This window comes from Lycorma delicatula, chromosome 2 (assembly GCF_047948215.1).
Source record: "Lycorma delicatula isolate Av1 chromosome 2, ASM4794821v1, whole genome shotgun sequence".
Taxonomy (NCBI): Eukaryota; Metazoa; Arthropoda; class Insecta; order Hemiptera; family Fulgoridae; genus Lycorma; species Lycorma delicatula.
In genome coordinates, this window is record NC_134456.1 from 175,538,584 (window position 1) to 175,551,583 (window position 13,000).

Here is a 13,000-nt window from a genome sequence, read left to right on the forward strand (position 1 = left end):
ATCAATAACCGGCCGCAATTATTATTATTATTATTATTATTATAACAATAAGTAAAATATTTAAACAGTTTTTTGAAAACTATTATATATGTCTCAAAACATACAAAACAATACGAGCCACGAATTTGAAATATCATCCTGCTAACACCGATTCATAATTACATTTTTTGCTAAACGGAGATTTATATTTTTTCTATAGATTCCGATAGATCCATTCAATTTGTTGCATTGTTATACAATTACTTTAGTTGCGAAAGACGAAATCTTATAAAACATTATAACGGTGTTCTTTTTCCATTTTCCAATTTAAAGGTAATTTATTTCAATTCTTTCAGATAATACATATTGTGCAATGAGGATAGAAGTTTTTCTTGCTGAAAAGTGTCTGACAATGACAGAATACAATTGAAGAAGCGTGATGTACAAGAAATATTTTTCTTTTCGAAAAACTTTACTATCTTTAAGAGATAAAGACAAGTTTCTCTAAACCGTTTTTTTACTAATAAATATATGTACCAAAAATAGATTCAAATGGCCATTAATTATAACGACGACACATTCTGGATTTATTTTGACCGAGTTGTCAATAGATGAACAAAAGATTAAAAAAATAAAATATCGCTTTCTCTGCTCAAAGGGACACTTATTAATTGTACGATGCGAAGCAAAAAATTAAGCGTCTTTATTTAATAAAAAGACACCACCTCTACGAACCTTAATTGAGCAACTGATTTCTATTAGTTTCTCTCCACACAAATACGATGGTAATACTAGGAAAATCGAAAACGGGAGGACAAAATGTTAAGCAGTTTTAATTACACTCGGTCAAAACGAAAGCGTGAATTGAAAGCGAACTACTGTACCTCATATAAGAGTAGCAGTAATAACGAACGCCAACTGAAGCGTTATCAGCCGCAACAGCTGCTTACGGCACAACATTGTAACTAATCAATAACCCGTATAACTACTGCCTGCAATATTAATTCGCACAGTACAGTACATCCAATTATCAGCGATGTAACGATCGGTTCGCATTTCTACGATTTGTAAGCTACAAACGGATCGCTAACTCTAGATTCTACAAGTTAGACATTTTTTTCTACACAATATTCCAAAAATTATTACGGGTAAAAGAGTTTACCCGATTATCTGAATTCTGTTGACAAAGAGTCAACAGTTTGACGTTTATCAATTCTGTCGACTGGCATTGGTATTTACTAACAGTAAATACTCTTACGTAAACACGACTATTAGGCACCACCGAAACCTCAGAACCCCATTTTTCTTTCGTAACTTTAGTTAAACTTTTTTATTTCAAATCTGTACTGTATTATGGAATGAATTACATATAATTATTTCAAATCGGAAAACTCAGTTGATTTCTTAAGTTAAAATGGTTACAGGTATGTTTTTCACATACAAACGTAAGGTTTTGTTAGCCGCAATAGGAATTCATCCATATCTCGTTGAAACGCGCGAGTTCTAATAATTATATTGTAGACCTCTGTAATGCTAAATTACAATTTTACTATTTTTGAAACTATTTCAAATATCCTTTCTACCTATACACTTTATTATAATTATTGTGATCTTAATAGGGGATTATGAACATTTCTGGGTTATCCCAATTTTCATGTAATTGGATACATCCGGTTTCATTTAGGCCTAACGAAAGAAGTTATACGCCAATAACAAAATATTACACAAAAATCAGAAAACATAGTAAAATGATACAAGTTAATTTCAATTAATTATTTACTCAATAAATTCAAGCAATTTTTTTTTTTAAGTAAAATCGGGGAAACAAAGGATATTAAAAGATTTTTTTTAATGAAATCATATTTTTAAATAAAAATGACCCCTTTTATTCCTGAAAATTACTGTTCATGAAGCAAAATTAAAAGCGGATTGTTTCTCATTGATATAAGCTATATTCCTTAAAACGTTTTCCGAAAACGTCGCTAATGTATTTAATTGATATGAATTAAACATTTACGAGGTCTTTAGAACTTTTTCACACTTAATCTAATATATTAAGCAACTTCCTTCAACATATTAATTTTTCTCTTATGACAAATAAAAAGGCGTACAAAAACTTTATAAATCGAAGATTGCTCGAAAAAAATTACGGTAAAAATATAAGTTATTTAACCGTCAAAAGTGAACTATGGACGTATGAAAAATACCGTGCGTAATTTTGTTTAATCATTATTTTGGGCCAAGTTGTAATCGCTAATATTCGTAGATGGTACACAGCATTTTATTACAGCTAAATAATAGAAAGTTCTAGAGGTTGATGAAACTGCTTAGTACCATATTGTAGCCTGCGATGAGAAGATACTACTCATATGCGATACAAATGACGATAACTTAAAACGAAAATAAACACTATTCAATCCGTACTTATAGAAGAAAAATCCACAACTTTTTGACGGTAAATTAAATTTTTAATAAATGCTTATCTTCTTTGAAAAAGGGTAATCCTGTCAAAATATATTAAAATGTGCGCACATACGTAGAAATACAAATGGAAAAATCTAGAGAACGCACTTTTAATGTAATACTGTAGAAATGAAGAGAAATGTCATTGTAGGAATATATTACCATGAAAAGAAGTAAACGATGTAAATTTAATAAAACAGATTTAAATATATAACCGTACCAGTAACATACGGGTAATATGAAAATGAAATTACTGTATATCACGATTTAAAACATTAAATTCTCTTCAAAAAACTGCTTAAACGATTTTTTTTATTTTTATCAAGCACATATAAAATAACAAAAAAGAAAGACTTACGTACACATTTATAGGATAAGAGGTACAGATAAGCCGATTAACAAAACGTTTCGTTAAGGAATAAACAACAATCAGGAACGGATATTAAAAATATATTACGCTTACATTTAACGATTCACTCAGTGGCAGCCTCTATTTCTGGGCAACACAAGTATGTTATCGGGACGTGGTAATCATTTCTTCTAACAAAAGTTGTAGAAAACAATTCAGGATATTATTTCTCTGTATTTTTCTTACGATAATTACTTACACACACACGCGCGCGCACGATATCTTTTTGTATTTCAATCAGTTCCACAATTTTACGCCTTACTCACCCATATTTTATAAATCATAGATTTTGTCTTGATTAAGTAGGCCATTCATATTTGCATGAAAATAGTTTCAATTGTTTTATCACTTTTTAATACCATATTGTATGTGTATAATATGAACATTATTAATTCTAACTATATTTACAATAAATAAAATAGATTCAGCAATAGAAAATATATAAAAAATAAATGAATTAAAAAATAATAATTACGTATTTTTAATACAATTATAAAAGTCGTTAAGAAAAATAATTTAAAAAAAGATTACGTGCGCGGCTAAATTTCATACACATCTGAATGCCGAGGTACAACTACTACATTAGGAGAACCTTTTTACCTTTAGGAATTTACTCCCTTGTACCAAGAATTTCAGATCTTTGAAGTCGACCAAGAAAAATTGTTTCGAGTAGTTCTTAAATAAATAAATAAAGCGTACTCGGGTGTGAAATTTCACAACAGATATATTACACATATACACATTCATATTTCTTTCACGGTGATTTTTCTTTTTTGAAAATTCAACCGAAACAAAAACTAAATCTCCTAAATTAGGATGAAAATATAAATCGGAATTTTTATTAAATAATTGTCACAATTTTATAAATACTCATTCTTTTGGAGGGGGAGAATATTCCCCACCAATCCTCACTCTGTACTTAAATCGTACATGACTGAATTCACGAAAACGGTGTGATGAAAAATACTTCCACGTGATTTTTTTTCGATTGCCGTTATTTTGTCTCTATAAAAGCTTATATTACGTGACAGTAGTTAGTGTAACACTTTAATGTTTAAAACAATAAGTATTTATTATTTAAATAATATTAGTTAATACTCATTATCGCCTTAATTTATTTGTTAATTTATTAGTTGATACGACTTACTTTATCGTATTTTATGTTTCTTTTAAGCCCAGACATAAATGTTCTCTTGTTTATACATTTTTTGAATATACAAAAAATAATCAATGAGCAAAAGAGTAGAATTTAACGTAAAGCCTATATTAAAAATTTAAACAATTGGATGAATAAACTGTACTCTGACAACTTAAGTCGTTCAGTCCGACTTACTCAGCCCCATAAACAACAGATACAGATTCAAAATATCATATTATAAAACAATTGGCAAAGAAAAGCAAAATAATGATATTAAAAAACTCTACATGAAAGATGTAATGTTCTTAAATAATATTTTATGAGTTTTGGAACACGCACTTCACTCAAAGCAAGCGAGCTAAGTTACTAATTAAAATAGACTACATAATCATAAATGTAACCTTTACCGGACAGCATATAATAAATTTTACAGTAAATTCATATCTACAATGAAACTAGAAACAAAAATGACAAGATAAATATAATTAAATTACTTTAACAAGGATTTTATTACAAATGAAACACAGTCATTTGGCACAGCACAGTTAAAAACTCGTGAAAATTATTAACAACGTAATGCACGTTAATATTAATAACAGGCATATTAATATTAAACACGGACAAATAGTTCCAACGATTTAAATATAGCAAAATGCATATTCTCATGATGTAACTGTTCATATTTAGTACGTACGCTCGCATAAACCACAAATCAAACGGAATAATCAAACAAAACAGATCCGGCGTAACGTACTAAATAAACGTGGATTTAGATTAAACTGGTGGAATAATTTAAGAACTACTCGAAAGTTCAGGACATTTGAAAATATTGGCAAATTAATACATTTTAATAACTTTCTCCCTACGAAGTCAGCTATTTTTATTTCTATATTTTAATTAAATAATTATTTTTAGCATATCCGACCTGTAAGTAATTTCGCAAAAACGTTAGCAAGGGTGTATCTTACAGAATCTCTCACTGGTCACATCGAAAAAAAAAAACAATTTAACTGATTTTGAACACAATTCAAGAAATATTGTTCATAGTTTAAAAAAAAACCCTATATGTTTCACCCTTGACAGATTTTTATTTGAAATAAGTCATAAAATTAAATTTATTTTCAACATTAGTGTTTTCAATTATTCGACCAAATCAACTGGAAAACATAAAATAAAAACGATTTTAGAAATTGATTTCTATAAGGGTGTTTTTGAAGGTTCTGGTGATATTTTATAAGCGATAGAGGGCGCCAAATGTACTATTATTTTCATTTCTTGTTTCTGAACAAAAACATTTGGGTCCGGTTAATAATAACAAATAGCAGTAACAGCATTAAAAATATAACTTATGTAGTGTAATTAATATATTAGTTGATGAAGTATTTCGTAATAGTGTTATTAATAGGTGTCCTGCAATTATATTTGCTGTTAGTCGTACAGCTAATGAAATTGGTCGAATGATATACAATATTATATACTAAACAGCAGTAATATTAATAATATTGGTATAGAATACATTTTTTAGACATGAATAAAAAATCTGGGTTTCATCATGGTGCTCCAGAAATGATCCCTAATTAGTAAACAATTTAATTAAATTCATGTTTTAATCAAAAATTTGTAAGATGTGAAATTTGAGTGCCACTTATCCACTTTCTGTATAAACCCAAAATTTTATACAGTAAAGATCTTATGCACAGAAATATTTTGGACTTATTTGCTGCTTAGTGGTTAAGCCGGTTTAGAACATACAGCAAAATCTAAAAACTTTGGGTCAGCCGTACCCTCCTCGCAGGACAAGAATTAAACTTTAACAGACATTCAAGAACGTATATATCTGGAAGAATATTTTTACAAAGCTTCATGATCAAAAAATATTTTGTTTCATATAACAAACAATCTTTAAAAATATAAGCTAATTAATACCACCGGTAACATCGATCGACTTAAAATTTCAGTAAACTCATACAGCACTATCATTGCACAAAGATTCAAGTTCCTACGATGTCCCACACTAAGTTGTTATAAATTGTTTTCAGGTATTTATCAATATACAGGTAGATCGATACACCCTTTCACAACATTGCATGGGCATTTCTGTACGAGAAGGTCATCAAACATCGAGATAAGTAAAAGAAAAAGGCCTAGACCCACAATTTTGACTATCAAAGCTGCTGCAGCAGCAGTTACGTACTATGGCCGGGAAAGTGAGTTTGTGTGTGTGAGTGAGAAAGAGAGAGTATGTACATGCACTGAAAGTACTTTTTTATTAAACAAGAAGAGAACTATAAAATTAAACTTCCCCAGAATACATAATTAGAAACTTTTAACAAAGATAATCGGGTTAAATTACATGAAAGCCATAAAACGTTTTACCAAATAATATTTTCTACAAATTACTAACTAAATACTTTACCTTATAATCAAGTAAAATCTTATATTTTGGGGAAGAAAACAATAAAATAAGGTATCTAAAAAGTTTAAAAATTAAATTTTTGTTTGTGCAATTTTGATACAAATAAAAACAATCACACACGTGAGGTCTATGAAATCGCACAATAGTGTAAAAAAGAAAAGATGCAGATGCCAGAAATTCTCTTAACGATATTAATTAAAACTATTGGTATCTTTTAAACCTACTAAATAAAGGTTTCAAAACGGGATCAAAATTCAGATTTTGATTTATTGTATTTAATTTTAGTACTGTTTCAGTAAGGACTAGAATAAACTTAACGAGAAATAAATAAAATTGTTAGAACCGAAAATGAACCTGGGACTTATTGTACATCAACCGATATTTATCTCTACCGATGGAGAAAGAGTTGTCAACAAATAAAATACGTCTTTCGAGACAAATTACAGAAAATAAACTGCAACAGTTACAGTAACGGGAAAAAATCACAACATAGGCTACTATAAAAGAAAAATGCTTAACAATACATCTACCATACATCTTTCCAAGAGCAACAATTCATCAAAATGAGATCCTTTACGTATTTCCTTTAGGAAAATGTGTTCAGATTTTAATCCGAACACATTTATCATCATCAATCAGTGTAGAATTCAATTCAAATAAATAGTCAAATCGCATCAGCATTATGCTAGATTTCACGGAACAATTAAACGAACTACGTTTCAATATTATTCTTATTACAATTAGCGCGGTAGGAACACTATTTTAATAATTTTACATAATTCTACAATGGTTTTGTCATTTGGGTAAAAATAAAGAATAATTCGTTACAAATCATCAAGTAAATATTTATTCAACACTATGCTGTGATAACGGTTGATCGAAATTTAATCACTTAATCGCAACAAAATAGCACCAATTTGTGCCATAAATTCTATAATGACAGTCCACGTAATACTAAATTATTGACCTTTAAAAAATATATAAAATGGAAATTAAAAATTCTGTAACTCAATTAATACCATTTCTTTAACGAATTTTTAACTTTTAAATTTTAACTGAATGATATATAATAATAATAATAGTATTGTAATGATTTTCTGATAATTTGATATAGATGACTGTACCTATTTTCTTTACTATATAACTTAAAACTTGCATCACCTTAAATCGTTTCATAGATGTTTATAATTTCTTTTAAATATTAAAAGGTTACACTGTTTGTGAAACAATGATTTAACTGTTATATTTAGTAAGTACTATATTGTTTGTAATCAGTAATCTATTTTATAATTATAATAACCTTGCACTTAAAATATTCGGTAGTTAAAATGCTTATTTAAACGTCATACCGTGTAAAGTAAATAACGAAATACACAATCTGTTTTTTAGGCATAAGATTGCTTCGCATTACGAATGAAAGAGATAACCCGTACTGCGATATAATGATAGAAAGTAAATGGCGTTAACTTTTAATTTGATATTCTTACTTAGCATTTACAGTAAAGAATCTCAATAAAAATTAAAAATTCGCTCGTAAATAAAACATCATTTTAGTCAGATTAATCAATACATACCTAGCATAATAACTATGTACGGCAACATACGACACGCAACGTCTTTGTAATTGCACAATGGAATGGAATGACCATGAACTGCAATTTTTTATGTAATTTTTTTTACTCAATTTTTGTATATCAGAAAAACTAAAAGAAAAAGATATGTATCTGACATCGTTAAACCACAGCTGAAATTTAGCGGTTTATAATTTTTTTTCCCAATAACAAAAGTATTTTAAAAATTTACAAAAAATAAATCTAAGATTTCCACTTCGTAGTTCGTAATCAAAAATTCAAATGTTTCAAACTGTTCGACTGCGATCGGATTATACTTATCAAATTCTCCCTAGAACAATAACAAAAAAGAATATACCACACTGCTACTGCAACACAACGGCGCCAAAGGCAAATCAAACGGCAAACCAAATCACCTCATTTCTATTCAAATACATAAATCTTCGTAACGCTTTTTATCTTGGATCTACTGTAATCTCTTAAATTTAACGTGCCTTATAATTTTCCTAAATAATTCAGACAGATTTCGAAATATAATCTGAATTGGTTATTTATTTACACAACAACCGAAAAAAAAATTCATATTATATCAGTTTTTAAAAAGATACTGTAATATATAATGGAAAGACATTATATATATATATATAGTTATAATTTTGTTAGTAAATATAATATTACTAGCTTTAAGAAAAAAATCGGTAAAGTACGTAACTGGATGTATCTACTTAATATATTTAAAAACAGTGCTTCAAAATTTGAAAAAAAAGAAGAAATTCCAGGTAAATTGTGTCACTTTTTAAATTTTCCCACGTATTTAAAACAAGAATATGTGGCAAGAAATTAATACCATCCGGAGGTCTCTTCGATCAAGAAGTCCGAATTTATCGTATAAAACAGGGTAGAACAAAACCTTTTTTTATATATGAAACCAAGGAAACTCTTATCATAAGAGATGAATTCTTATAAAACGTAAACATTTTAGTCGTTGATTAAACGTTTTACTGTAGGTACAGAACAGATATGAAGTTGTTATATAGGAGGATATAAGGTTGTTGTGCAGCCACCGCGTAGACAACTTTACCGTTTTACAGGTCCCGCCATCATCACTGCAGACCTGGAGATCTGGCCTACATTCGATAAATAGAAATATTTATACCAAAATATTTAAGGGGAAAATCATAATGATTGTTATTGCTTAAGAAGAAAGAAATGGAATGGCGTACTAATTGAGAAGGGAATGCAACGTATAAGGTGCGAGGAAGAATAAAAAAATCTACCCACGGAGAAACCGACAGCAAGAGTCAAACACCATGCACAGAAAAGATAAAGGCCCTTACACAAATTCCAATAATCAACCTCTTTTTCTATCTCAAGCATAACGCTAAAATTTACGCCGTTTATAAATACAATGAAATGAAAATACCATGCAGAGAAATTCTTATTTATCAGCGAATAATCCATGACCAATAAATCACATTCATTGGAATATTAGAAACTGAAATATATACGATAATAATTGTCAATTACCTATATTCTATATGTACACGCAAACAAACAACGGCTCGGAATGGATAGCAAAGCTCACATAAAGGCTGAAGTAGACAGATCCAATAACGCACCATAACGCAAGCAGAAATACAAAATTGCAACCTTGATTCGTTGTGCATGTATTTTTTTATCAATAAATCATTCCGTACAACAGTTCATCCTGGTTAAAAAAAAAACCAAAGGAAATAAATAATTCACAAAATATGGGATTCAATTCCCAACAAGGGTCTGCCATTTCATACCTATCATTTCATTCGTATCATCTTTTTATTGAATACGCTTGTAAATGCATTTACTGGATCGTAAAAAACTGGATGCGTGCACGCGCACACACACAAACGTTAAAATTCAAATGAAAACGGCAAAAACGTAATTGGCATTTGTTTAAATAACAAATAAATAAATATACTTATAAAAAGCCCTTTAGAAACATTACATTCTGTTTGTGTGTGTGTACGCAAACAGAAATAGTGATGTCTTACCCCTAACATAAATAATTTCTAAAAAAAAATCATTCAAAAATAATTCTCAATGATTCCCACATATCTGAAGCTCTTGTATGCTAATGACTTTTTTCTATTTGTAACGCTGGATAACTTGATTTAGTGTTTAATGTTCAATACAAATATAAAATCATTATGAAACTGTGTTAAACCAGAAGCATTATATGCTATAGAATGTTTTCCACCAAGAAAGAATTTGACAAATGATATTAAAAAGAAAGAAAGGAAAATTTTAAGGAAGATCCTAGGACGGATTAAAGTAAATGGAGAATATAAATTAAGAAGCACTAAAACACTATACAAGAAATTTGAAAGAATATCAACAATTCAAGAAGAGATGGTTCTATGATCATATTAAAGACTCGTATTAAACTCATATTAAAGACGGATTAGCGAAAAAGTTAGTGGAATATTTTTTTAAACAGAAATCGACAACAAAATGATTTAGAGTTAAGGAAAACATGATAAAGTTAAATTTTTAAACTGAAGATTTAGAAATAGAAATGATTAAAAAGATGGTTAAAAGGAACAAAGGACCCCTAATGTTGAAGAGAAAAACATTAAACCTGAATTTAAATATGGAATGAACAAAAAAGGCATATGCACTTGACAAAATATTGGGAAGAAAGGAAACACAAACGCTATCAGAAGAAAAAATCGTAATTGTAAGTTTATGTATGCGTGATCCTACGCGACAAAAACGAATTAAAAAAATAACTTGCTATAGTACAACGTTGTGATTTTTCTTAATCCGAGCTCCACCATACTATTGGATTTTAGCAGCACACCTGTATAAAAACACTCTGTGAACAAAAATCAAAGTTGCCTAAAGGCCCCGAATCAAGAAATTGCGCTAGATATCTGGAGATATGCGGAAAAACATATGGATCAGTTTTTTTTAAACATAATTCACACTTACTATTTTTAAGACATACATTTTTACACAGCCTAAAAAGGAGTGTAAATGTATTTAGGGTGTATGTATGTTCCACCGTTTTTTTGTAATGACAAAAAACTCTTGTTTTCTAATGACACTAAAATATAAAGAATCCATTCAGCTGTCTGGGTAGCTGAATCGTAATACAATTGATATTTTAATCGTAAGTGTTTAAATTACCCAAAGTATTTTTTGTCACAACTTTATATGTCACTATAAGCGAAATCATATAGAAATTCAATCTGACAAAATTACAGCTGTAAAACTAAGACGTGGAATATAAAAATAAATAAAAACATTCTTATCTACACCTGAACTAAATGCTAAGTAGTAAATAAATTTAAGGCAGTAAAGGATATTCCACCATGGCTTGAACGCCATTCTTCTTGAAGATTACAATGCGTAGAACTTGCCCAATAGGAGTACAGATGGTGTGAATAACGTCCTGGAAAAAAAAGTTAATTAATGTTAAAAACGTTAATTTATAATTACAATAATTTATAAATTTAATATAATCTATTTATTAATAATTTATAATTTAAAAAAACCATATATTTTTTACATACTTTCTGAGTAAAAAAAGTCTATTTACTGAGTAAAAAAAGCAAAATAATTTATATATGCATAAAACTTAAACGGCTTAAAAACTGCTGCAATTTCTTTCTACCTTAATAAAATCGTGAAATCAAAGGTAATAAGTACCGAAATTAAAGTTGATTTTAAAACTAAGGGATGATACTCATACTATCTGCAACTCGATCGGTATATAACATAGATGAATAAAAAATTTCATGATAACTGAAACAAAATAAGAGAAAAAAAGGAGAAAAAAGATTATCACAACTACTGAAGATTCAAAATTTAAGTTCTAAAGATAAAACTGTTTAGAAAATGATTATGTTTTAAATCATTTTTAAAAAAATTATTACAATTAAAATTAAAGCATTGGAAATTACTTTAAAGGAAAATTGGTCTGGAATTACAGGGAAACAACGAATATATGCGGAAAACTAACACCAGAGGTGCTAGTTAACTCTAAACTCGATCTATGTTAGGCTGAAGAACAGAATAGAAGGGCGGATACCAAATTGCAATAGAAAATTGCTTAGTAAAACAAAATTTTATTCTTAAAAAATAGTTTTAAGATTTATTTTATGAATATGGCGGGTGAATAAGGTTCACAAATTACGAATGTTTGGTACAGGTTCCGCATTATTTATAGCTTGTTTTAATCGACAGATATGATCATCAACGTATCAAACATACGGGTCAGTATTTTGATTTTCTCACAAATGTGTAATGAAAAATTTATCAAGTACGTACAAAAAAATCTTTAATACTTTATACGAAACTATAATATTTTATCAATTACTACTTTCACGGAAAGACGGTCAGTAGTATCCTTTTTATATATATATATATTTAGCACAGATCATACTGTTAATGTGTCCGGACTTCAGCACCAGTGGAGTGTGGAATGAGGTGAATTATCGGGTTGACGCCTGCAGGGTTGTGCTCACTTGAGTTTAAAAAATAAAAAATCTTTACACGTGTAATAAATTCAATTTAAAACCTTAGAGTTCATTTTCAGACATCTGTATTTTGTAAATATATACTAGAAGACCCGACACAATGCTTTCTGTAAATATATACTAGAAGACCCGACACAATGCTTTCGCTATGGCTAGGATTTTAGCGTGTGTGTATATATATATATATATATATATATAGCCTAATTGAATACAATTGAAAGTTTGATAAAACATTAACAAAATTATTACGGAACTTCACAAAATTTAACCTTTCGCTTTTCTTCCCCCATTTCTCTTTCCCTTTTCTTTTTCTCCTTTCCTTTTCCTTTTCACGTTTCTCCCTTTTTCTTTTGCCCATTTTTCCCTTCTTCCCTTTTAACTTTTTCCATGTTCCCTTTCTCCCTTTTCTACCGCGAGTAAATCGGTCGAAGTAGTGTTTTTAGTTTATAGCGAACACGCATTTCGGAAACATTGAAATGGAATCGTAAAATATTTAGTATAGCG

At 29.1% G+C, this 13,000-nt stretch overlaps 1 protein-coding gene across 4 annotated transcripts in view; it reads right to left on the reverse strand.

Annotated features, from left to right (window-relative positions):
- sm (heterogeneous nuclear ribonucleoprotein L) overlaps positions 1-13,000 on the reverse strand; it is a 514,959-nt gene that overhangs the window by 309,033 nt on the left and 192,926 nt on the right. For all 4 annotated transcript variants that reach the window (XM_075356710.1, XM_075356709.1, XM_075356707.1 and 1 more), the window contains one exon: positions 11,324-11,409. In XM_075356710.1, coding sequence (XP_075212825.1) covers positions 11,324-11,409 — 86 coding nt within the window. The remainder of the gene's footprint in view (positions 1-11,323; positions 11,410-13,000) is intronic.